This window comes from Vombatus ursinus, unplaced genomic scaffold, assembly GCF_900497805.2.
Source record: "Vombatus ursinus unplaced genomic scaffold, bare-nosed wombat genome assembly UNPS02000580.1, whole genome shotgun sequence".
NCBI lineage: Eukaryota > Metazoa > Chordata > Mammalia > Diprotodontia > Vombatidae > Vombatus > Vombatus ursinus.
In genome coordinates, this window is record NW_020940358.1 from 2,209,519 (window position 1) to 2,237,260 (window position 27,742).

Consider the following 27,742-nt stretch of genomic DNA (forward strand, 5'->3'; position numbering starts at 1 on the left):
GTTTAAGTCCCCACTCTCTTAGTTACTAGTTGTATGAATTTAGAGAAATAACCTCCCTAACCCTCAGTTTCTTCATCTTTAAAATGAGAATAATGTCTTTACAATGTTGTGTTAAGCATACCACCATGTAAACAATGAAGGACAATATAAATGTGAACGATGCTATTGTTAATTAGCTGTGAAAACCTTTATTTTTGAAGTTGCCCCTTTCTCTTGGACTTGTTTCAGTGTCCGTTATGCCGGTGAATAATTCAAGGGAGTCTTCTAAGATTATTTGGGCCATTCTTTATTTCACACCAATCTATTCCAGTTAGTTAAGAGAAAGCAGTAAGGCAGAACACATGACTATTTCATGTTCCAGTAATTAGAAAGATTGGCAGCACCTTCAACAGCTGGTACAATGGATTGTGCTGTCTTTTATCCAGAGAAAGATGATAAAAGCCTTAGATAATGTTTTCGGAAGAACAGAAAAAGAAAGATTCAGAGTTGCAAGTGTTATGCAATGAACAATACAGTTTATGGTTTTAAAAAGTCTTTTTTTTTTTTTTTAAATGGGGACCACTTTGAGAAGAGAAAGGAGCTGGGCTCCCATATGGTGGTGCAGAACAGAAAAAAACAAAAAAACCAACCAGACAGCTGGCTGTTTCATCTTTGACAACTTGTGGGTTTCTTCCCATGTTTTTTGTTCTGTCTTATTTATATTGAGTCTGAGGCTTGAGTTTCAGGAGGCCAGAGTCCACCTTAACCACTTGGTACAGGCAATGAAATATAGTCGAAAAAAAAGACTTATCTTTCGCAACAGTCCTGGATTCAAATCCTACTTCTGCTGATATCGTTTGTTTTCTTTCCTGTTATTTTTTTAATTCAATTTTATTTTGTTTTCAGTTACAGATTCTCTTCTCCACTCATTAAGAAGGCAAGAAAAACAAAACCCATTACAAATTTGTATAGTCATGCAAAATAAATTCCTTCATTAGCCTTGCCTAAAAGAAAGAAAGAAAAGAAAAGATGGCTTCAGACTGTATGCTGAGTCCATCAGCTCTTTATCTAGAGGTGGTTAGTGTGTTTCATGATGAGTCTTTGGGGTCTGTGATTGGTCATTGTATCGATCAGAAAACCTAAGTCTTTCAAAGTTGTATGTCTTTATAATATTGTTATTTTATCAATTGTTCTAGTTCTGCTCACTTCACTTCGAATCAGTTCATACAAGTCTTCCAGGTTTTTCTGAAATCCTCTCTTTCATCATTTCTTAGAACACAATAATATTCCATTACATTAATATACCGTAACTTGTTCAGTTATTCCCTAATTGATGGATATCCCTTCAGTATCTAATTCTTTGCCACCACAAAACAGCTGCTATAAATATTTTTGTGCATAAAAGTCCTTTTCCTCTTTCTTGGTTCTCCTTGGGGAATAGGCATAGTATTGGTATTGCTAGGTCAAAGGATATGCACAGTTTAATAGCTTTTTGGGCATGGTTCCAAATTGCTTTCCAGAATGGTTGGACCAATTCATAGCTCTACCAATAATGTGTTAGTGTACCTGTTTTCCCATATCCTCTCCAATGTTTGTCCTTTTCCTTTTTTTGTCAACTTGGCCAATCTGGTAGGTATGAAGTGATGCCTCAGAGTTCTTTTAATTTGCATTTCCCTATGATTATTAGTGATTTAGAGCATTTTTTAAAATGTGGCTATTGATAGCTTTGATTTCTTCTTCTGAAAACTGCCTATTCATATCCTTTGACTATTTTTTAATTGAGGAATGGCTCTAGGGATAATAAAGTTTGAATGATTCACCTCATAGGATTATGGCAAGGAAGGTGGTTTTTATAAATCTAAATTGTTACTGGCCATGAGGCCAAACAGTATACTCAGGCCCCAGAATACTAGGCATCACAACCTGTGGTGTATGCGTCTGCCGCTGAAGGACCATCTCATCATTTCCCATCCAGCTTCACTTCTCTGGACTGTTCCCCTCCCTCCCTCTATACCCCTCCTCTTTTCAGCTTCATTTTTTGTGTTATCTTCCCTCATTAGATTGTGAGCTCCTTGAGGTCAGATACTGTCTTTTGCCTTTCTTTGTATTCTCAGTGCTTAGTACAATGGCTCATAGTAGGCGCTTAATAAATGTTTATTGACTAACTAACTTACACACAGAAAGTGGCACGAGCTATTCATCATCCTTGCCAACTTTTTGTGAGTTGTATCCTTAGGAAAGGTAGAGGTCACATGCCATCTCTGTTTTGGAGCTTAGAAAAAAGTTAACTTACTAAGCATCTATTGAGTATATAAAAAAGGCAAATGAGAAACAAATGGACTCTGCTTTCAAGAAACTTACATTCTAATAGATTAGATCCTATTGTAATAATTTTGTAGTTAATCTCATTGCTTTCACTCTCCCTCAATTCATTCTTTTTATAGCTATCAAAATAGTCTTCCTATGTCACAGTTCTCATGTCAAGCTCCTCTCAAAATTCTTCATTGGCTCCTTATGACTTTTGTGATAATAAGCAAACTGCATACCCTGGGATTTAAAGTCTTCCTCATTTTGACTCTAACCTGCCTTTCTAGATTTGTTTTCTATTACTCGCTTTCATTTACATTATACATTTCAGTCAAACTGGCCGACCAGATGTCCCATGAAGTGAACTCTACATCTCTCCTCTTCAGACCTTTTCACAGATTGCCTTTTGTGCTCCTCCTGACCTCTACTGTGTCTTCTATTAAGGTAAAAGTAGAGGTCACATACATTAGGTTTTTTGGCTGCCACACCACGCTGCTAATGCATTCAATTTGTAATTCACCAAATAACCCCAAATCTTAGACACAGTTTAGTGTAGTGGGAAAAACCCTAGATTTAGAGTCAGAGAGCACGAGTTTGAATTCTAGCTCAGCCACTTACTAACCGTATAACCTTGGACAAGTCACTTAACCTCTCTGGGCCTCAGTTTTCTCAACTGCAAAATGAGGGGGTTGGACAACATGCCTGTTAAGATCCTTTTCAGTTTTCTGTGGTGTTACTCTGATGGAGCTTCTCCCTACCTATTTTTTGAGACAAACTGCTGTCTAACCATACCTCTCCATCTAGTACTTGTCAGGCTGATTTTTTTGTGTCCTAGTGTAAGTCTTTACATTTATCCTGATTAAATTTCATCTTATTAGATTAAACAATGCTCTAGCCTGTCAAGCTCCTTTTGGATCCTGATTCTTATCTATTAAGTTAGGGCTCCCTCCCATCTTTGTATCATCTGCAAATTTGATAAGTATGTTATCAATGCCTTTATCTAAGTCATTAATAAAAATGTCAAACAGCAAACGGGACTACGCTGTGATCTCTAGAGTAATACCACTGGAGATAATCTGTCTCACTGACATCAGATCATTTTCAACTATTCAGGTCTATTCATTCATCCAGTTCTGAATCCACCTAATTGTAATGTTTAGCTCACCCATTTCCATCTTTTCTCCAACTATAATATGAGACATTTTATCAAATGCTTTGCTAAAATCTAAATAAGCTCAATATAAAATATTCCCCTATTTACAAGTTTAGTCACCTATCAAAAATTTTATTTCCTGTCATGATCTGTTCTTGATGAAACCACATCTTACAATCACTGCTCCCTTTTCTACATGTTCACTAGCCATCTCTTTAATAGTTCATTCTAGAATTTTCCCAGGAATCAAAGTTCAGCTTACTGACCAAAAGTTTGTAGACTTTTTTGTTTTTACTTCTTTTTAAAATAAAAAAAGAAAGAAAGAAATTGGGACAGTGTTTGGTCTTTTCTAGACTTATAGCACCTTTCTTGTTCTCCAAGATCTTTCAAAAATCATCTACATTGGGCTTAACAATTTCATCCACATGTTCTTTCGGGATCTCAGGATGTCGTTCATCTGGGCCAGATGACTTGAATTCATCTAGGGCAACTAGATGTGTACTCTTTTATTTCCTTGCTTATCCTAAGGATCAGTTTCCTATTAGCCATTGTTCTCTCCTTCCCAGTTTAAAGGTAATTTTCCTTGGCAGAGAAAGCAGAAGCAAAATAGGAATTGACCACCTCTGTCTCCTCTGTCTTATCCATCATAGGTACTCCACCCCCCCCTTCTAACTGCAGTCCTGGTGAGCCTTGGATCCTCCTCTGTCCCCCGCTATAGCTTTTAAAAAAAAACACCATTTGGTTCTTCTCTGCTTATTTGTTTGTTTGCCAGCCTAGACTCCAGCCCTCTTGCCATTGTACGCTAGCCTAGCCTAGCCTCCTCTTTACTACAGTTCTCCAATGGAATGAAATAAGGGCAAATTGAACCAAAAATAAATGATCTTTATGATCTCGAACAAACTAGAGGTGCATTTACCCTATGTCCAGAGATAGAAATTTGGCTCTTAGATCCTTTCCATTCTATAAAAGGAGAGGGCTCACCATGTATTTCAGTATGAGTCATCACAAATGCAGCTAGAGTTCGTGTTTTTAAAAATTGTGTTGTTTCTATTATTCCCCTTTTCTCCTGCTCATTAAATTATTCTTTGAGGATGCTTATGCTGCACTTTTGAACCTAGGAAAGAAGGTGGTAGATATGTATCAAGCTTGGCTGTTAATATTTTAAGTTTTTCATCAAGAGACTCATCTTCCCCCTCCCCCCCTCCCATTCCCTGCTCACATCCTGGAGCCTCTGCTGCTGACAGGTATAAGCAGAAGTCAGTGTACTCAGTACTTCTGAGTTCTTACCTGACTTTTTCAGATCTAAGGAAGAAGGAGAGAAAATAGTAGTTTTTCTCTAATTTCTTGACATTGTTGTTTTCTATTTTTAGATTTGGTGCAGGTATTTCTTTTTTAATTCTTCCCACCTGCAGTTGGGAAGTGCTGTTCCTTAACTCAAAGGAAAATCCCAATCATGCAGTCTCTCAAGCATCCTATTGACCTCATCTGATAAACAGCTTAGCCTCATTTCCTTGTAAACCGTGTTCTTCAGCTTTCACAAAAACACACAGTGTAGTAGTTCACTGCTACAGCCTCCTTTTCTTTTCTTCCCCAAGGCCTAAGGTGAGATTTCCTGGCCCTGTGGAATTTTGGAAAAGATGGAAGCTATAGTCTATACTCTAAGGATGGGTTGATTGTGTGCACTGGGGACAAATTCTTTATAGTCCCTCACTCTGAGGTCATTGGTTCATATCCGGAGAGAGCTGGAAGGGACCTCAGTGATTGTCTAGTCCAGGGCTTCTGAAACTTTTTCCACTCATGACCCATGACCCCTGCTTTAAGAAGCATGGGAGTCCAACTTCTTCATTTATGGATGAAGAACACAGGTTCTGCAGAGATGAGGTGACTTCCTTTATTAAGATCACCTTGTTAATAAGAAACAGAGCCAGGGTTCAAATCCAGCTCTAAACCTAGCATTTTTTACATTTCATCCTGCTGCATCCAGGGATAGTAAATGACTACTAGTCAGAAATTGTCCCCAGTCCCAAGAGAGACCAGCAGTATACATGGGGTCACAGTCCTTATTTCACTTTTGGGAGATGACCCCCAGGCACTTTATCTCTGAAATGGATTATTACCTTTACAAGCCTCATTAACTGTTAGAAGTGCAGTGATGAGGGTTATTACTCAGCTTACCAACAAAGCCATAAAGAATATGAAAGGTCAGAAGCACAATTTGGAATTATCTCATTATATGCTAGTCTCTCATTTATGCTTTGTAGCCTTATACTTGAGATAACTTGTGAGGTTATCTCACTGTTGCGTATTTCCCAAAGAAGCAATGAGGTTGGAGTTCCAAGGGCTACATCTTTTGAGTTTATTAGCCAAGCCCTCCCTGAAGCTGTCTTGGATTGGGACCTCAAATGCTTGGTTTGAACAGTAATTTGTGTGCTTGTAGAAATCTGGAGACTGCCCTCTTGGGAGAGGAAGGTACCATTTTTTATTGCTCTCCAAATGGAACACTATAGTTAGCAACAAACCTGTCTTAGTGGTTTTCTTAACTGTCACCTCCATCCTATATGCCAGCCTTTCAGAGTAAACTTTATTGAGTGGTGCTGAGGCTAGGCCAAGTAAGAAATAAGACCATAACAAATTAATTCTGTCTCTGGTGGAATAAAGCAAACCTATGTGATAGACCCAGCTTTGTTTGACCTTTATTGTAGAGTTCTGCCTAGAGGTATAGCAAGATACCTCATTCTTGGTATCAAATTGTACTTCCTATCCTCTGGAAAGCTCTTGCAGCTTGGCTGGCTATGGTGTCAATGTGCACACAAGCAAAAACATACAGATGATTAGGAACCATTTTACAAAAGGTTTCATTGCTCCTGGACACAAACCTCACTCATTATCATTTAAGATCAAATTTAAGAACTGATTCCCAATAGCCAGACCCCTGCACTAATGGATGTTCATCATAGCACCATTCCCCAAAGAGTCTACATGTGGACAACAGATAACAAGTGTTACCTCAGATTCCTATAGTTGCTTTCCTTTCACCCATCCTACACTTATCAATCAATGAGTTGACGAACATTTTTTATATTTGAACATAGAAGAAGGTGAGAAATGAGAGTGAGACTTCTCCTAGCCTTAATGAATCCCAGGAAAAGGATCATAGGATTTTTGATTTGGAAAGGGCCTTTCCGGCTCTCTCACCTAAGAGCACAGAGGCTGGGGGAGGGTTAAGATCTTACCCATGATAATACACATGTCACATTTGAAGAATTTTTAGTTGTATTTTGAGATTTGTTTTTAAGACAGGCAACTATAGCGTAATGGAAAGCACATTGGATTTGGAGTCAGTATCTGGATTCAGATCTTGGGTTGTCACTTACTGACTGTGTGACCTTGGACAAGTCACTTAACCTTTCTGAGCCTCAGTTTCCACAGTTGTTAAATGGATGTTATACTTGTGCTGCCTACTTCATGGGGTTGTTGTGATGATTAAATGATATAATTTTAGCTTCTATTCTTTGTTAAGAATATATTCTTTATTTTTAGGAAAGTATAGTGAACTGGTAAGTGCTTTGACTGTTTCTGATTCCAGTATGTTCTATAGAATAGCTGAGATGTGCCCAGAACGAAGCTACTTGCATTAGGCCCAGGCAAAGGCATGTGACTTAAGAAAATTTATGTCTGCTAAAATGAGACTACCCTTCCCAAATCTGGAAGAGTTGTAAGACTTCTGAGGGGATAAAGAGTTGAGAATTCTCTTTAGCTTTCATTGTGCCCCCACTCCTTTGGTAGCCCAAGGAGGTAAGAAGGGGTTGTTGTGTGTTAATGACACAGGGCTCCAACTCTCAGACTCAGAGATTTTTGTTAAGTCTTCACTTGTCTGTGCCTGCCAGTATGTAGGACTTAGAAGATGCACCAACCCTCCTTTTTCTCCTCCCCTATCTTGCTTCTGGGGAGACTGACATTGCCCCTTTTTTTCCTAAGCCATTCATCTCAGATTTCACCCCTGCAATGGAGAGTAGGCATTTCTAGAGGCTTCCCTTGAGCACTGAGGATAGCTTTTTTCTCTTTCATAGTTCCTAACCACTCTTAAACATGGGTATTTGGTTTGAGTAGATGAAGAGTTGCTATTTTGCAGAAAGAACTTTAAAGAATTAAAGTATTTTTATTGTGCTATATCTTCATTGTGACTCAAATTCCTTTTAAAGTTCATAAAATACTTTACTCTCAGTAAAGTTACCCTGTGAGGTAGATAATGCAAATGTTATTTCTACATTCTACAAATATTTCTTCATCTGTGAAATGAGGAGGTTGTACCCAATGGTCCATGAGATACCTTCTGAATCTAGATCTTTGATACTGTGATACTGATTCTGAGTTAGGATGTAATACTCCTTCAGCTCTTAGAATTGAGAAACAATTCTCTCTTATGTGTTACAATTCAGGGCTATCTAAAACCTTAACTTATTGGGTCATTGCTGAGCCTGACAGTGCAAAATCTCATAATATCATCTTTCTGACTAGCTGCTACCATAGCTGTTTCATCAAAAGAGAATCATACTAAAGGCATGAAGGATGGAACGGGAGAGAGATATAGAAGGTGTTCAGAGCGCTGGCTCTCTCATTCAGGATACATTTTAAGTGTCTACTGTGTGCAGAATACTTTTATGAGAGACAGAAAGTTTAGTTTAAGACATAGCTCTTACATAGTCTAGTAAAAGCACTTAGCATAGTGTGTGGCACATAGTGAGTGCCACATAAATGTTAGCTATTATCATTAGTATTATTACCAGGAAGGGAACGTGAAGATATAAAGGCAGATAACTATAATACACAATATATTGCATCATGGGTTCATTTGTTGTTGTTTAGTCATGTCCTACCCTTTGTTACCCCACTTGGGGTTTTCTTGGCAAAGATACTAGAATGGTTTGCCATTTTCTTCACCAGTGGATCTATTTTATCAGACAATCGAAGGTTAAGTAATTTGCTCGGGGTCACTTAGTTAGGAAGTGTCTGAGGCTAGATTTGAACTTAGGTCTTCCTTACTCTAGGCCCAGTACTTTAACCGCTGAGCCACCAGCAGCCTCATTAGAGGGATGCAAAGCAAAGGGCTTTGTGAGCCCTGAGACTGGGTCACCATCACTACAGCTTTCAGAGAAATCTTGGAGGAGGTGGTAGTAGAGTTGGGCTTTAAAGAATGGGTAGAAATACTGCAAAAGAAGTGAGGCAAAGGATGGATGAAATTGCAAGCATAGAAAACAGTGTGAGTCAAGTTGTGGAAATGAGAGAGTATAGGCTATGTTTGGGGGAATAGAATAGAGAACAGTCCACTTTGACTGGAGCGTAGAATGTGTGAAGGGGAGTAATATGAAACATGGGTGGAAATGTAGACTGGGGACAGATTGGGCCTTGATTGCCAGGAAAATGAGTTTGAACTTTATTTTTGGAAGCCACTAAAGATTGGGGGAGGCAGTTGGCACAGTGGATTAGAGCCCTGGGCCTGGAGTCAGGAAGACTCATCTTCCTGAGTTCAAATCTGGCCTCCAACACTTACTAACTGTGTGACCTTGGGCAAGTCACTTACCCCTGTTTGCCTCAGTTTCCTCATCTGTAAAATGAGCTGGAGAAGGAATGACAAACCACTCTAGTATCTTTGCCAAGAAAACCCCAAATGGGGTCACAGTTGGACATGACTGAACAACAGCAAAGACTTTTGAGCAAAATAGTGACATGACCAGATCTTTGCCTAAGAAGGATTATGTTAGGCAGTGGTATGAAGGATGGGTTGGAGAGGGAAGAGATTAGAAACTCTGTGATCATCTTTTAACATATCTCTAAGAACTGCACTATAACCAGTGATGCAGATAACTTGATCCACATGTGCTTGTGACCAGAGAGTACACTCACAAATAACACATTCCTAGCTCAAGGAGTATCAGGAGAGGGTGGAGTGTCTGCTGCAGAGTTGTCTGGACTGGTTCCTGAGAGGCCACTGCTACATTTGTGGAAGTACAGGTTATTCCACAAGCTATCAAACAGAGGTCCTGAAAAGACTGAAAGTTGAAAGGCCATTGCTCATTTACCTTTTACCATGATGACTCACAATCAGTCAATCAACCAACAAGTATTTATTACGTGTCTGCCATATGCCAGGCACTGTGGTAGGGGATGGGGATACAGTTTCAAAGAATGAAATAATCCCTACTCGTAATGAGCTTGCATCTGAATAAGGGAGACAAGTACATATAAAAATATATACAGCATACATATAAATTTAATAATACATATATGTATTTATGTATGGAATATTACTGTGCTTTAAGAAATGATGAAGAGGATGGCTTCAGATAAAACTGGGAAGACATATATGAACTGATGGAAAGTGAAGTGTGCAGAACTACAAAGTAACAATATTATAATGATATTCAACTGTGAAAGACTTAGCAACTCTGAACAATACAGTGATCCAAGACAGTTCCAAAGGACTCGTGATAAAAAATGCTGTCTACCTCGAGAAAGAGAACTGTTGAACCCTGAGTATAATTTGAAGCATATTTTTTCATTTTCTTTATTTTTCTTGCTTCCACCCTGACAACTTGGCTAATGTGGAAATATATTTTGGAAGACTTCATACATATAAGGAGTATCATATTTCTTGCCTTCTCAATGGATTGGGGGCAGGTAGAGGGAGAGAATTTGGAGCTGAAAATAAAAATTAAAAAAAAATTTTAGAAAAAAAAGACACTAAGTATGTGACCATGGGCAGGGTCTGTTTCAGTTTCCTATCTGCCTCAGTTTCCTCAACTGTAAACTGGGAATAATAAAATCACCTGCCTCCCAGAGTTGTTGTGAGGATCAAATGAGATAATATCTGTAAGTTGCTTAGCATGGTGCCTGGCACATAGTAGACACTATATAAATGCTTATTCCCTTCCCCTTCAAATGTCCGATGAGGCTAGAAAAATAACAATAACTAGTATTTACATAGTGCTTTAATATTTGCCAAGTATTTTACAAATGTTATCTTATCCTCACAACAATATTGGGAGGTAGGTGCTATTATTATCTCCATTTGATAAATGAAGGTTCTGAGGCACACCAAGGTTAAATGATATGCCCAGGGGTACACATCTAGTAAGTGTCTCAGGCTAGATTTGAACTCAGGCCTTCCTGACGCCAGCATTCTTTCCACAGTGCCATTTGGCTACCAGGGTCAGCTGATTGGGCTTAGGTTGTAAAGGGCTTTAAAAGTTAGAGGACTGGATTTGTATTTGAAGCTAGAGTCCACTGTAGTTTGTTGGGTAGGGGAGTCACATGGTCATATTTGCAATTAAGTAAAATTACTTTGGCAGCAGTGTATAGGGTGGAGAGGGACAAGGCAACTAGACCAGTGAGGAGGGTGTTGCAGTAATCTTGGCCTGAGCTAAGGCGGTAGCTGTGTGAGTAGAGAGAAGGGGTCTGGTGGAAGAGATATTGTAAATACAGAAATGGCAATGTTTGGCCACTGATTGGATCGTATGGGGTGAGTGAGGGTCAGGAGTCCAGGATGATGCTGGGTTCTCAAACTTGAGACACTGGAAGGATGATGGTGCTTTTGACAAAAATAAGGAAGTTTGGAAGAGGGGAGGGTTTAGGAGGAAAGATAATAAATTCAGTTTTGGATATGATGAATTTAAGATGTCACTGAAGCAATCCAGTTTGAAATGTCCAATAGTCAATTGGTGATCTAGGAGTGAAACTCAGGGGAGAGACTGAGGTTGGATATGTAGATTTGGGAGTCATTTGCATAGAGACAGTAGTTAAATGTATGGGAGCTGATGGAGTTAACAAGTGAGAGTGTATAGAGGGAGAAGAGAAGGCCCAGGACAGAACTTTGGGAAATACCCACAGTTAGGAGGCATGATATGGATGAAGAACCAAAAAAGGGAGGAGAGGAAGGGGGGGTGTGTGAGAGCAGTGTCACAAAAAACAGGGAGCAGAAGGAGTATCTAAGAGGAAAGGTTAGTCAGCAGCCTCAAATGAAGCAGAGAAATTGAATAGTTTTAGTTCATGGGTCTCACTTTACTGAATTACTTACTTTGTGGTCATGCATGTTCTGCATTCTCTTTCTGGGCCTTAGTTTCTTTGTAAATAAAAGAAAAATTCTAGTCGTGTGCCTTCTTCCTGGGAGTATTTTAAGGATCTAGGAGACAGGCCCCTGCCTGCTTGAAAAATCTCATTATCATCACGGTTACTGGTGGAGCTATACAGATCTCTTCCCTGAAGCTACTTTAGGAAGTTGCCAATAATACGTATCTTCTGTTTTGTCAAGTTTAGATTTAAATGTCCCAAGTGATGGATCTTCTGCCACTTCCCTTGGAGAAAATATTCCAGGATCTGATGCTCTAAATTTATTTGCATAACACATCATTTTAAATAGTATATTCTTTTATTAATAGACTTACTTTTATTCTTCTATTGGAGATGAGTTATTGTGAATTGGGGGAATGGGGTTGCCAACGTGGGAGACAATGTGATTTCTTTCATTGCCAGGGAGTTTCTCCTGGTGTTTTTCGAAATGGTAAAAAGAGATCACTGAGGTGAGAGCAAGGACACCTGGATTTTTCTTCCTGCTCTGTTACACCACCTCCTAGCACTACTTCCCCTTTGGCCAAGATGAGGTATCAGGTGACCTCTCTTTACCTTAATTATTCCTATATTGCGCTGGGCGTGGTCTCTTCCCACTCTCCAGTCTCTGTGTCATGCATCTGTGATTCTTGACTTGAGAGTAGAAAAAAAGCAAATGATTTTTAATTTAATGGCTTTCTCCCATCCCCTGGATTTTGCTGGCAAATTTATATGAGGTGTTAAATTAGCTTTGGCAGATGCCTAGTGCATGGAATTTACAAGTATAACATGATTTTAAGGACTGATATGAATAGATTCCGTTCTTGGTCTAAAAGGAAAATCGTGACTATATAGGAGAAAAGGGGCCCCTGAGTAGGTACTTCTATTTCATGTAAAATTTACACATGTGGTATAACTTTATTTATCTACCTTTCTGATAACCTGTCTAATTTATGTAGAGTTTTGCAAAGTAGAATATCTGCGGATATATTGACACAACATAATACCATGCCTCTGTATTTTCCCTATGTGGGTAAAGGGTCCTGATACACATGTTCTAAGTATCTAAATGTTTATAAATCCAAATCATGCTCAATATCCAATGTCTTCTTGTTCTTTCTCCTCTCCTGAATCCACACCTAATTTCGTGAATTGTCAGTGCTGGTAACAGTCTTCCTCTTCTGCATCTCTTCCTTCCCTCCTTTCTGTCCTCCAGAAATATACCTCTAAGTGGGAAAGGGAAAACAATCCTAACACAATTGGTAACTACCCATTAATTCTGGTTACCACCAAAAGCGGGGAAAAGTTAATTTTATTTTTTTTCTTTCTGAAAGGATAAAACTCAGAAATGGAGCGATCAGTGCTTTTCTGCCTTATCTCTTTCCAATAGTTGATAGTCATAAACATTTATTAAGTGCTTGCTATATGCCGGGCATTATGCTAAATGCTTGGGATACAAATACAGAAAGAAAAAAAAAGGAAAGAAAGAAAGAGACAATCCTAGCTGTCAAGAAGCTTACAGTCTAATGGAGGAAGACACAAAAAAGGCTGAAAATTCAGTTGGGGAGATGGAGGTGGGGAGCATGACTGGAATGAGGCTGAAAGAGGTTCGTAATACTGGGACATGGGGCAGAAGCTTAGCATAGTGCCCGGCACATAATAGGCATTTAATAAATGTTTATTGAGTTGAATTGAGAAATCTGAGATGTTCCAAAGTAGTACAGCTTGGTGAGAAATGAGATGTTTGAGCTGAACTCCTTACTTAAATGGAAGTTTTAGAGTTCATGGCTCCACCCTCTAATCAACAAAGAGGAAAAAGAGCCATATTAAAAAAAAATTATAGCAGCTCTTTGTGATGGCAAAGAATTGGAAACTGAGAGGGTACTCATCAATTGGAGAATAACTGAACAAGGCATGATATATGAATGTGATGGAATACTGTTGTGCTATAAGGATAGTGAAACCTAGGAACACTTATATGAAATGATATAAAGTGAAATGATTAGAACCAGGAGAACAATTTATATAATAACAGCAATATTGTAAAAATAACTAGCTTTGAAAAACTTAGTAACTCTGGTTAACACAATGACCAACCACACATCCAAAGGACTCATAATGACATGTGTTATCAACCTCCAGAGAGAGAACTGATAGACTCCGAGTGCAGATTAAAGCATATTTTCTTCTGTTTCTCTTTCTATTCCTTTCTTTCTTTTGACATAGCTAATGAAGGAATTTGTTTTGCTTGAGTATACATGTTTGTAATGAGTTTTGTTTTTCTTGCCTTCTCAATGAGTGGGGTAAGGGGAGGGAGAGAATTCAGAACTGAAAATAAAATTGATTAAAAAATAAAAAAAGCAAAGGTGGGCACAGGTCCTTTCCCTTGCGTGTGATGTGGGTACTTAAAGAAAATACTCATAGATATTCCTGTATTTCAGGCCCAGTCTTGCTATTGAACAGTGACAACATCAAACAGCGTCTCGGAGCTGCAGCTCTGGACAGGTATGCCAACCTTGAGTCTGACCTTTCTGCCAATTAGCCCCAAATTCATAGGTTGATAGATATACATCTGAAAATGATGCGGAGATCATCTAGTCTAGCTGCTTTATGTTACAGATGAGGAAACTGAGGCCCAGCAAGGTCCAAGGCTCATAGATTTAGATCTGAAATGGACCTCAGAGGTCATCTAGGCCAAACTCTTTATTTTGTATATGAAGAAACTGAGACCTGGAGAGGTAAAGTGACTTGTTCAAGTCAGTCTATGTAGGATAACAGAGTAAGGCTTTAAACCCCAGGTCCTCCGACTCCAAACCCAGAATTCTTTTCGCTTTATCATACAACACATCATTCCATTTGTGATCAGGATTCTGACCCCTGAACTCTTAAATTTTTAAAAAAATTTTAAAGAACATTTATCAACACACTTAAAATAATGTGTTTTTTATATTGGGTCCAATCAGTGAATAATTTTTCCCTTGGTTGAACTTATGGAAGCTGGAAAATTGATCCAAGTCCCTAAATTCTTGGCTCTAGCATTTTTTTCAGTAGCGATATCAGAAAGCACTTCATTTGAACCAGGCCAGCTCTTCCATTTCCTCTTTGGTGTGTGGGTATTTGAAGAGAACAAATAGCAGCAGGAGAATAAAGGAATTGATGAGCATAAAAAGGTTAGCTGGGATGTGGGCGGCCCAGGGAGAGCAGAGCAATGTGGAAGAGCTCACAGGCTCCAAAGATTGCTGTGTTTCCTGTTGGTTCACATAAGTATTTGAAGTCTCACTGTATCCAAGGTTCCAGAACTGCCCCACATATAGATCAGTATTCTGAATTGAAATTAAGCTATTAGTATCTTTTAGGAGCAGACTTGTTTCCAGATGGTTTCTCTGAGAGAAAACTGTGTGTTGTCTTGGCCTTAGCAGTTGACCTTGAAGCCCATGGGTACTTGAACCAACTCTGTAGGTGACATCATTTGCTGCTGTACCTAGGCAAGTAACTTCCTGTTCTTGGCCTTGGGTTTCGCATTTGCAGAATAGATCACTTAAATGTTCATTGTCTGAAGGTGGACACTTTATAAGCTTTGAATTTATTTTTGTCCTTTCCAGCCCTTTCACCCCAATAAATGCCTTTACTGTGTATTCTGGGAAGCAGGTAGCCTTCTGTTGTAGGCCTAAGCAGGATTTATTCCTTTCCACTGTCATTTATTGCCATATTTTGTCATAAATGCAATAAGTCTTTTTTGATCCATTTCTTGGGTTCCTGTGACCAAAATAAACCCACAACCTCTTTGTTGTCATCCACCCTTCTGGTGATGAGTCTCTGTGTATTCAGTCAGACTTGGCTTTGGACAACACACATTGTCTTTCTTGAGGTCCGTGTTCAATTAGTGAACAATCGTTTTTAAGTTCTTGCTGTGTGCCAGGCACCATCTTAGGGGCTAAGAATGCAAAAATAAAAGTGAGAGTCCCTGCACTCAAGGACTTTACACATTTTACAGGGGCAGACGATATGTGTGTGCATGCGTGTGTATGTATATGCAAAATAAATGTAGCATAATTTGGGGGGCTGGAGACAAAGGCACTGGCAGCTAGATCAGGAATGGCTTCATGTAGAAGATGGTTCTTAAGCTAAGCTTTGAAGGAAACTAGGTATTCAGAGAGATGAAGGTGAGGAAGAAGTATACTCTAGGCTTGGAGGATGGCCTTTCCAAAAACCAAGACAGACAAACAGACAGGAGATAGACCAGTTTGTCTGGACTCTAGAATTCAGTGAAATAATGTATAATAAGCCCATGATGATAGACTGAGGCCACATTGTGAAGAGTTTTAAGTGCCACACCAAGGATCTTGTGTTTGATCTTATAGTTAACAGGAAGTCACTAGATTTTTTTAAAGTAGGAGAGTGATGTGCTTTAGGAAAATTATTTTGGCAGCTCTGTGGAGGATAGAATGGAGAGGGGAGAGGCTGGGAGGCAGGGAGATCAGTCAGGAGGTTCTTGTGATCATCTAAGCTAGAGGTGATATAGACCTAAAGTAAGGTGGTAGCTATGTGGGTAGAGAGAAGGGGATAAATGCAAGGGATGTTGTGGAGGTAGAATCAGCAAGATTTAGCAACTGACTGACACTACTTAAGCAAAATTATTGAATATATGGTGTGGGAGAGAGTAAGGAGTTAAGGATGACTACTAAGTCTCAAACCTGGGTGACTAGACAGAAACAGGGACATTGGTCATGGGAGAGGAGGGTGATGGGAGGGTAGAGGGAAAATAAAGACTTCTGTAGGAAACATTCAGTTTGAGATGACTCTAGGATATATCTATATGAAATGTCTAATAAGCTTTTGATTTATGGAACCTGGAGTTCAGGAGAGAAACTAGGTCTGAATAGATTTGGGAGTCATCTGCATAGAAGTGATAAGCAAGCCCATGGGATGTGATGAAAAGGGAGAGTGAGAGAGAGGAGGGAAGAAATCCAGAACAAAATCTTGGGATGCCTTTACAGTTATCAGGTATCATATGAATGAAATTCAGCAAAAGAGACAGGGTCATCAGACTGCCAGGAAGAGAGAAGTAAGAGAGAACAGTGTCAACAAAACTCAGAGAGGAGAAAATATACAAGAGGAGAGGGTGGTCCACAGTGTAAATACTGCAGAGAGATCAAGAGGAATGAGGACTGAGAAAAGACCATCATATTTGGTGACCACGTGATCATTGGCAACGTGGAGAGAGCAGTTTCAGTTGAATAATCAGGGCAATAATATAGGACAGAGTGCAAAAGTTTGAGAAGTAAGAGAAGAATGGAAGAAATGAATATGATTTTTCTAGGAGTTTGGCTCTGAGAGAAGAGATATAGGACAATAGGTTGAGGGGATGATGGGGTCATATGATAGAGCCTTGGCAGGCCTGCCATAGATTGCACTGCCCTGGTATAGCTTTCGAGAATCCAGGATCTTCCATATATAACAATGTCATAGTGAAGGAAACCTTAAAACCTTACCCAAACTCCAAATCCTTAGGTGTATTCATACCATGCCACCTTACAAGGCAAGTTGGAGTGGACCTATCTCTTCCCACCTCTTTCCCTTGCCTTAATGAGAAGGCATTGCCTGCCCTGCATCTACAGCTGATACCCTCCTCTCTGGGTTTCAGTGTAAGATACTCTCTGTGGACATACAATATTGTATAAATTTGTGATCAAGAAGGAGAGGAAATCTAGACATAGTCTGCCATATTTCCTAGATTTGGGAAAGCAGATTTCAAAAGGTTTATAGGAAAGAGGTAGGATCCCATGACCTAATTGTTACAAGAGAAGTCAGCCCCGGAGGAATGCCAGGTACTCAATAATGAATTTCTGAAGATGTGAAGGGAAGCTGTTCTAATGAGGAGGAAAATGGAATTTGTCTGAAGAGACCAATATGGATACACAGGGAACACGTCAACCAATTTAAATTTTAAAAAGAAACATACAGAAGGTAGTAGTAAGTCCAGATAAAAGAGGACAGATGCAAAAGTGTGGAAGAATCCTGTAAAAATAATGCCAAGAGTACTAAAGCTCAGAATGATCTGGCAAGGGAAGTTAAGGACAAAAAAGTGTTGCTTTTTTTTTAATTTAAATTTTTTATTTTCAATTCCAGATTTTCTCCCTCCCTCCGCCCTTTAAGAAGGCAAGAAATGCAAAGCCCATTACAAATATGAAGCGAAGCAAAATAAATTTCTGAATTAACCATGTTTAAAGAGAGAGAGAGAGAGGGAGAGAGAGAAAAGATATGCTTCAGTATGCACTTTAAGTCCACTGAGTCTTTCAGGAGGTGGATATCGTATTTCATCCTGAGGCCTTTGGAATTGTGGTGGGCATTGTGTTTGTTTGCTTTAACTTTGTTGTAGAAAAAAGAGGCTCACTAAAGGGAAAGGGATCCATCTTGCTTAGGATAAATGAGATAATAATAATTGACAACAGAAAGAAGGCAGAATTGATCAATTTTTATTTTGCATCTGTTTTCTGTATGAAGGAGAATATCCTTTGTACTCAAAATGACAGAACAGAAATAACAGGGAATTGATACCTAAGATACAGAAGAGAGCACATAGTTGCTCTTGATGAATTTAAGTTACCTGGCCTACGTGAACTACATCCTTTGTTACTGAAAGAACTGGCAGATGTGATTATTAAACACCTGTCAGTGATATTTATTTCAGTTAAATAAGACTTTATTATTATTTTAGTACATAAGTCAAATTTTATGCAACTAAAGCAGAGGCTGGGGATGATTTGGACTTCCAGTCAGGTGGGAGCATTTTCTTGGTCTTGTAGTATTTAACCAGTTGGTGAATTTGTCTCTCATTCTGAATCAGACAGTATTTAACATCCTTTTCTTTTCTGTTGACTCAAGATGTTTTTGAACAGCAACAGCTTTCTTGGTCACATGATAAAAATCCTCAGAAAGATCAGAGGCAAGTCCCTTGGACTTCAGGATTCTCAAAATTTTGTGGCCAATTACATAGTATACATGTGCCATTGGTCTCTCAGGATCACATTAAGCTGTAAGGGAGTCAGGCCCTTCTTAGTTAGCTTGTAGATCTGTTACTTTATGTCGTCTAGCTGAAGAGAGTTTCAGCCAAGTGGGGACACTGCAGTGATATAGTAGAGTGGCCTGGCATGCATGTGACCTGTAAGGACAATGGAAAGGCAGCAAAAGAGCTGTCACTGATATTTAAAAGATCATGGAAAATGGGATAATTATGAAAAGATTGGAGAAAGGCGAATGTCCTGATTTTTTTTTAAAACAAAAGAAAAGCAGAGTCTGCAAACTGTAGGTAGAAGAGCTTGATTTGAATTCCTAAAAAAAATTCTGGAAGCAGTGATTATAATAGTCATCAATAGTCATCCCAGTCTAACATCATTTACTTTCTTAACAGGATTACTAACCAAGTAAATTTGAAGAATGCTGTTGATTTACCTAGATTTTTAGAAAAGTTTTGATAAAATATCTAATTATATTCTTGTTGAGATGGTAGTAAGATCAGTTGGGGAACCTGCAGCCTCAAGGGCCACTTTAGGTCCTAGAGGGCCACATGTGGTCTCGAGGCCACAGGTTCCCCACCCTTGTACTAGACAATAGTACAGTTAGATGATTTCAAAATTGATTGGGTAACTGGAATCAAAGGATTGTTTTTAATAGTTCAGTAACAGCATAGTCAGAGGTATCCAATACACTGTCCCAGAGATCTGTGCTTGATCCTGTACTGTTTAACATTTTTGTCAGTGATTTGGATAAAGGTATAAGTGGCAAGGCCATCAGATTGACAAATGACACAAAATGGGAAAGGATAACTAATACACTGGACAACAGAGTCAATCCAAAAAGATATTAGCAGGCTAGACAATAATTCATGGCAGCTAGGTGGCACAGTGGATGGAGTGCCAGGCCTAGAGTCTGGAGGATCTAAGTTCAAATATGACCTGAGACACTTACTAGCTGTATGACCTTGAGCAAGTCTCTTAACCCTGTTTGCCTTAGTTTCCTTATGTGTAAAACGAGCTGGAGAAGGAATGGCAAACTACTCAAGTATCTTTGCCAAGAAAATACCAAATGGGGTCACAAAGAGTCAGACGTGACTGAAAACAACTAAACAACAACAGAGCATAATTCAGTAGACATAATAAGTCTTACACTTTTATACAAAAAAAAATCATAAGTACAGAGTAGGGGATATAGTTGTCATTTGCCTCCAACTCTTCATAACCCCGTTTGGGGTTTCTTTCTCCAGCTCATCTTATACATGAGGAACTGAAGCAAACAGGATTAAGTGACTTGCCTAGGATCACACAGGTGGTAAATGTCCACTAAGTCCATAGCACTAGCTGACTCAGGAAGATGGAGTTAGATGGAAATTTTTCTGAACAATATATGGGGTTTTTAATGGACTTCAAGTTCAACATGGGTTCGTTAGTAAGGTAATGTGGTAGCCAAAGAAAAGTTAATACATTCTTGTGTTTCATTAGGAGAGACAAAGTTTCCAGAAATATGGAGGTGTAGTTCTACACTGTATTCTGCTCTGCTTAGACCTCATCTGAAGTACTGTATTCAGTTTGGGTACCAGTTTGAAGGAACTAGGTATGCTTTCCCCAGAAAAGAGAAGACTTAGGGTTTCTTCAATTTGTGACGGGTTGTCATATAGAGAAGGGACTACTTTTATTTTGTTTGGCTCCAGAGGGCAGAACCAGGAGCAATGGATAGAAGTTGAAAAGAAGCCAATATAGGCTTGATGTCAAGAACAACTTGCTAACAATGAAAGTGGTCCCAAAGTGGAGTGGATTTCTTGAGAAGTGGTAAGATCTCCCTCGTTAGAGGTCTTCCATGAGAGGCTGGATGCCTTCTTGTTGGGTAGGTTATAGAGGGATTTCCATAAGTGTAGAGTTTGGATTAGGTGGTCAGTAAGGTCCCTTCCAACTCCTAGAGGCTGTGATTCTATGGTATTTGCTTCACCTGGGAAAAATACTCTTAGTACTGAAAAGGTTCTCTTGAAGAAGATTATCCTTGGGCATAGCCTCTCCCAGAGAAAACCACATATGCTGAACAAATGGGAAAGAATGCTGATTTAATCAATTTTGCCATCTGGCTGCCAACTTGGGGAGGCTGTGGTTATTGAACACATGTGTGGGCTGGGACATTTTTGATCCTAATGTATAATGTTCAGGAAATGGCCTTTGAGGAGAAAACAGTGCAGTGGGCATTAATGAGGTCTTGCTTTGTGTGTCTTTCAGTATTCACGAATACAGATTGTCCAGTTGGCTGGCACAACAGGAAGACATCCACCGCATTGTTCTCTACCAGGCAGACAGCACCTTGACTCCATGGACCCAGCGCTGTATTCGGCAGGCAGACTCTATCCTGATTGTGGGGTTGGGGGAGCAAGAGCCCACTGTAGGCGAGGTGAGAAGATAGTTTTACTAGTATGAGGATATTGCTTAGTTGGCTCTAAGTTATTGGGGTTTGATGTTGATTATGTGCCCAGAGTGTCAGGTGTTATGGAGCATAAGGGATACGAAGGATGAGGAAGAAGCACTGGCTCTGGAGTCAGCTGACCTGGGTTCAAATTCTGCCTCTGATACTTGGACCTATTTGACCTAGACAAATCACTCAACCTCCCTGATCCTCAGTTCTTCATCTGTGAAATGAAGGGGTTGGACAGCTTAAATTCTGAAGTTTCTTCCAGCTCTGATCCTATGATCTTAAGATCCTATTTCGATACAGCTTATTTCTAAACTGTGTTTAGGAGTTGTGCTGAGGCCCCTTCTGTTAATTGGGAGCTAGAAAGCTGACACTTCCTGCCTTATAACCTCATGGATCAGATGTAACTCACCCAAACTGGGTCTGCTGCTAATTCTTTCTATAAAAGAGATGTCTCTAGACCAAGACCTTTTGCTCATTTGCCTCTCCTGCCTGTCCCTCCATCTCCCTGCTTCATCATTTTGTCTGTGCCTGTAAGATGGCTTCTCATCCTACTCTTAGCTCTTGGCAGCATTCCTTTGTATGTATCCCTCTACCAAATGGCATACTGAGCTCCCTCATGAAGTAGTAAAGGTTTACAGAATTTTAAATAGTAGTTCCCAAGATAGATTTATTATCTACCCTTAGGCTATACAATAAGTTGATGAAAAAATACATAGTAGATTGAGAGGATTGTTGGGGGGAGAGGGAATCATTTTCCTCTCCTACCCATCATTGCAATTTCCCTATGAGTCCCCAGGAAAGTTGCAAAAGTAAGTTTTCTCCCTGTCTGATCACTGTCATGCATCATCATATAGTGTCTTAGATTTTTTAAATAAGGTATTGCCTTGTCTGTGTAACATGGTTGTGAGTTGTTATAAGACAGCTATTTCTCAGGGCTGAGCATATAGCAGATGTTCGGTAAAGATTAATTGTTTAATGGAACACATAATTAGGAAAGGCCATACAGAGCTGGTGGTATAGTAAGGAGTTGACCAAGGTTTGCCTGGTTTACCCAGGTCTCTTCTGCTATACTTTCATGTCCACTGCTCTAGGAATTCTTAGGTAGTAAGCCCTGTAGTAGGATCAGGCCCTGCTAGAATATTCATTCTAACCATACTTACAAGTCATATTTATAAGTCAGTATTATAGTTCCTTAATTACAAACAAAACTAAACTTATCTTCCTTTGGTACAACACAGCTACAGGACGTTGACTTCCAGGCAAAAGGGTTTGTAGAAACTGGTCTGCTTAGAAATCATATGATTCAGAGACAAAGTAGATTAGATGATCTCAGGGGATAGTTCTTTCTGGGATTTCAGGGAAAGCTGATGTTCATCTTTATAAAAAGGACTTGCTTTAGTCAGACAGGAAATAATAACCGGAAGACTCTCATTAGAAGGTATTTTAACATAAGGAGTAGTTTACCATCAGCTTGATATGAGTTCTATGGCAGTGTTCTGTTTTGCAAAAAGTCTTTTTACAGAATATAAAAGTCTAAAACTGAGCAGAGGAAATATATTCAGGCCCATAAACTGAAAGTTGGCCACGGATATGTGAGCATGTCCTATATTTTCATCTTCATCTTGACCTGGATCTATTAGACCTGAGCCTGGAGCAAAGGAGCTTCTGACTATGTCTTCTGTCCTTTAGCTGGAGAAGATGCTGGAGAACACAGCTGTTCGTGCTCAGAAGCAATTGGTCCTACTTCACAAGGAGGATGGGCCAGAGCCTTCCCGCACAGTTGAGTGGCTTAACATGAGAAGCTGGTGTTCAGGCCACTTGCACCTTCGCTGCCCCCGCCGGGTCTTTTCTCGCAGGACCCGGACCAAACTGGTAAGAGTCAGAACAGTCTGAGTCTAGCTTCTTAGTCTGCTCCCCAAAATCTGGCACTTGAGATTCCTGAATCCTACTTCTGACTTCTCAAGTTGTTCTGATTAAGTAGGCCTCTGGGCAGCAGTTTCCCTAAACTATCTCATGGAAATGATGGCGCTTGGATTAGAAAACTGCATGTTCAGTGCCATGACAGTAAAGAGGTTATTTCCTTGGAATATCACACTTTTGGAGCTCCAGGTCACATTACCATCTCACCAGCCCTGGTGGCTCCTCTAAGGCACAGACCAACTGTATCTTACACTTATACTTCTGATACACTGAGGAAGCAAGAAGGGAGGCAAATTAATAAGGTATGGCTGTACTGATCAAACACCTGAGCGTCAGGGGTAGTATTAGTCTTGTCATTTGAGAAGCTGCCCCAAGTACCAAAGAAAATTGTTTTCTCCCTCTTATAGGTGGAAATGTATGAACGTGTTTTCCAGAAGCCTCCTGATTTGCACTCTGACTTTTCCCGCTTGGCTCGAGTTTTGACTGGCAATGCTGTTGCATTAGTGCTTGGAGGAGGAGGAGCAAGGTGAGCTCCTTTGATGTGCCCTCCAAAATTCTGAGCTGAACTTTGGAGGATTTTCTTTAGACCTGGTGAGCTGCTTGCTTTTCACTGTCGAGCTCCACTCTCCCACCTTCTGGTGTCAAGGTGAGGTTCCTCCTCTGCAGAAAAAGGGATGAAACTGCCAAGGAGCTCTTCCTGTTCAGGACTTGGCTGGGGTTAGTTTTTGAATCGTGGTCAAAATCCCCTAGAGGGATTTGTGGGGCATCCTTCATAATGTGCATGCCAGGGAACAGAGCAGGAATATCAATAACTAACCATTATAGGGAGCTCTACCAAGGGCCCCCACCCCTGTGAAGATTTATGGTTTTGTGGAAGATGTCTGAGTCTAGACAATAGGAAAAATTTTAATTTGTAGTTCATCCTTCTGATTCACAATTTCAATCTTCAGTAGTTTCCTGAAAGTTTTTACAAATGCCTCACAGGATTTTTTGAAATTAGAAATCTTTAAACTCTGTGGATTGTCTTAAAAAGATGAAAAAATATCTCTTCATTCCAACGCAGGTTAATTCCTTAAAGGACTTTTAAATGTAACATTTCCTACTGTTAATATCTCTCTGGCTCTCACCTCTTCACTTAAATTGTATGCTTCCATGAAGATATTATTGTGTCCTGTTTTTATTTGTATTCTATGGCATCATCCATCCCTCATTTTCAAAATATTGGTCATTTTTCCTTAGATTTCGACTTGTGTTGCTGCTACTTCATGTTTATTTAGAAAAAAGGTAGAACCAGGGAGCCAAGTTGGTGGAGGTGAGACAATGAAAGAGAATGTCTTTCTGTTTGGAAGAGATTCACTGTAACTATATGTGTTGATGGCCTATTTAAGAACATGTTATGAATGTTCATTCTTGAATGTTAATAATGCTGATCGTAACAATGTTTATATGTGTTCAGCACTTTGCAGTTTACAAATCTCTTTACGTACATTCTCTGATTTGATCTCTGCAATGACCTTATGAGGTAGGCAGTGCAGGGATTATAATTACACTTGAGGAATCTAAGACCCAGAAAGATGAAGTGATTCCTTGTGCAGGTCGCCTGAATGTTTACTCCAGTGTTTTTTCTCATCCAGCACACTGGGAACAAATAGCTGGTAGTTATGTTATAACTTAATGGAACCTGCTCCTATGTGTATCTTTTGCCAAGATAGAAGCTCCTGAGGCACTGACTAGAAGCCTAGAAAACATCATGCTTAATGTCAACAAATTTAATTTCTACAACTGTTTAATGTGTCTATATGTGCAGGAAACCACGTAAATGAAAGAAAGATGACAAATAACATGTTACTTTGTCTTCAAGAGGTGTATAATCTAAGGGGGGGATACAACATGAGCAAAAATAAGTATAAGAAAATGAAAGGAACATGTGGTATAATGTGAAAGGGACAAAAGAAATATTCAGCCAAAATACTCTAATTTGAGGAGGAAGAGATTATTTTAAACTGGCAGGTGGGGGTGGATGGGAGGAGGTGGGGATGAGAAAAGGCTTTATGAAAAAGGGACCACCTCAACTGGACTTTGAAGGAAGAGGATTTCAGTTAGTAGAAATGAGGAAGAAGTTGCATTCAAGGCATGGAAATATATGGAGGCAAATGTGTTCAGGGAATAGCTACTCAACTAATTTAGCTGAAACATGGAGAATGTGAAGGAGAATAATGTGTAATAAGACTAGAAAGGTAGTTTGAAGTCAAATCATGGATGCCTTTTTAAATACTGGCCAACCTTAGAGTTTTCATTTTATTTTATAGTGAATAAAAAGGTATTGAAGGTATTTGGCAGACAGCTTTGATCAGTCTTATGCAAAGACCAGATGAGAAGAATTGAAAGATACTGTGTGGTATAGAAGAAATAATACTGGAGTTAGAAATAGATAATTTGATTTTGCTCCCAGCTCTACTATTCACTAGCTATGTGACCTTGGACAAGTCACTTAACCTCTTAAAGTGTCAGTTTACTCATCTGTAAGATGGGGATGATAATGGTTGTCTTACCTACCTTGTAGAGTTGTGATGAAAGTGCTTTGTAAACTAAAAGCATCATATAAATATGGGCTTCTATTATGTCATCCAGGTGACATGTGAGGAGTCCTGAACTAAATGGGTTAGCCGTTTGTGTGGAGAGGGGGATGTATGCAAGAGATATTAAAAAGATAGAATCAACAAGAATTGGCAATTGGATTGGATTTGGGTGGTGAACAAGAACGAAGAGGGAAAGATAATTCTAGCCTGATAAATAGTTTAGTTTCTAGATATCTAGAAAGATAGGTACTTTCTAGCCTGAGTGACTGGACAAGTGATGGTGTAGTCAGAAGAAAAAGGAAAGTTGGGATGTTTATGAGGGAAGATGATTAAGTTCTATTTTGGACTTGTTTAGTTTGAGGTGTTGAGAAAGAGAAACCTGAGAGAAGTCCAGATGGTAGAGTTAGAGGAAGCATTAGAGTTTAGTTCTGCCCTGCTACCTCTCCTCACCAAATATCTAGAGAATGCACTAGACTGAATTCTGGTCAAGAAGCCAAAAAGAAGTCACAGTGAACCATTTTTCCAGTCCACGGTAGCTTAGGAAGACAGGTCTGGGGACACTGGAGATGGGGGCTGGCGGGAACCCACAGTGGCTATGTTGGGGAGCATTCTAGCACCAAGGGACCGACGAGAGAGGGCCAAGAGAGGGCACCGGAAAGATCCCAGGGGATCCTTGATGAAGCGCTGGGTTTGGGAATGGGTGCCAAGTAATAGCCCATTTTATCTCCCACGAGTTGGGAAGTGCCAAGTCAGAAATCCAGGGTAGAGAGGAGGTGTTGTGAGAGTACCTGTCTACTGAGCAAGGAACAAGCTCCAGAAACAGATGGTAGTTGTGTGGCTCTGATCCCAGGAACAGAGCGCAGTGTCCCAGACCAAAGAAGAGCCAGAGTTCAGTCGCTCCAAACCTGGAGAGCTTCCCAGTGGACCAGTAGTGGCTGAGTCAAGAAGCAATCTGCTGAAACACTCAACCAGAAACAAGCCTGGGTCAGGAGGGCAATAAGAAGACCTCTCCCCAGATCCTACCACTTTGGGAGTGCTGAAACCTTACAGGCCTCCAGCTGGAGCTGTGAAAACAGCAGCTATTATCAAGAGTCATAGAGAGAATCTAATTAGACATAAGGCCCCTGGAAAGAGCTCACCAATGAGAGAAAGGTGCCAGCATGGTGAAGGGATATTCCGAATAAGCAGATCCCAAGTACTAATGGAAGTTTTAGCATGAGAAGGTAGTTCAGTTATAGTGGAAAAGTCTGAAGAAGCAGAAGCACAGATGGGAGGGAAATGAAATAGAGTCAGACTTCACCACGGGCTCAAAATAGGAAAGAGAAGAAAATGCAGGAGTGATGCCTGGGAAGTAATTAAATAATTGAGAGAATGGAGGCCATAGCGATGATAAAGAATAGGGTTAAAAATCATGTGGAATAGGGAAGGATGGAATGATAAAAGATTATGATCATATTAAGGAATTTAGTTCTTGAACATAGAAGTAATACATTTGTGGATGATGACAAGATCAAGGGTATGACCATCTCTCCAAGTAGCTGAGATGGAATGAAGGAGTGGGTCATGGGAATTTAATAGATGGAAGAACTGGGAAGTTAGGGTGTTTGAGGGAGCTTCATTTTGTATGTTGAAGTCTCCTCATATAAGGTCAGGAGGACAGAGTTGGGGAATGGTGGGAAGTTGGATAGAAAGTCTGTGAGTCAGGCATTGAACTCATTGAAGAAGGAAGAAACTTATCTTAGGGGACAATAAATAATAGCCACCAGGATATGGATGGGTTGATAAATTTGGATAGTGTGAACTTCAAATTTCAGAGTAGAGATTGCTGATTGATTGTGATAGATGAAGAATCTGGAAGTATAAATGGAGAACAGGAGATATCCTGCCTCTCTTACCACAACCAAAGAGTCAGGAGTAGGAGAGAAAGTATAGCCACTATTAGAAAGAGTGGAGGGGCAGGTAGGTGGCGCAGTGGATAGAGCACCGGCCCTGAAGTCAGGAGGACCTGAGTTCAAATCCGACCTCAGACCGAACACTTGACACTTACTAGCTGTGTGACCCTGGGCAAGTCACTTAACCCTAATTGCCTCACAAAAAAAAAAAAGAAAGAGTAGAGAGGAAAGTAGTGTTATTAAGAGAAAGCCAAGTTTCAATGAGTGAGAGAGGAAGAAGTTTAAAAAGAAAAGTTCTTTAATTATGGAACTTTTCTTTTCCAGAGGTCACCATGAAAATGGCAGGCAGATATGGGAAA

At 39.8% G+C, this 27,742-nt stretch overlaps 1 protein-coding gene across 5 annotated transcripts in view; it reads left to right on the plus strand.

The window, feature by feature from the left end:
* Window positions 1-27,742, plus strand: part of PNPLA7 (patatin like phospholipase domain containing 7) — a 184,947-nt gene that overhangs the window by 130,335 nt on the left and 26,870 nt on the right. For all 5 annotated transcript variants that reach the window (XM_027849420.1, XM_027849427.1, XM_027849422.1 and 2 more), the window contains 4 exons: window positions 13,984-14,047; window positions 20,803-20,971; window positions 22,682-22,864; window positions 23,320-23,438. In XM_027849420.1, coding sequence (XP_027705221.1) covers window positions 13,984-14,047; window positions 20,803-20,971; window positions 22,682-22,864; window positions 23,320-23,438 — 535 coding nt within the window. The remainder of the gene's footprint in view (window positions 1-13,983; window positions 14,048-20,802; window positions 20,972-22,681; window positions 22,865-23,319; window positions 23,439-27,742) is intronic.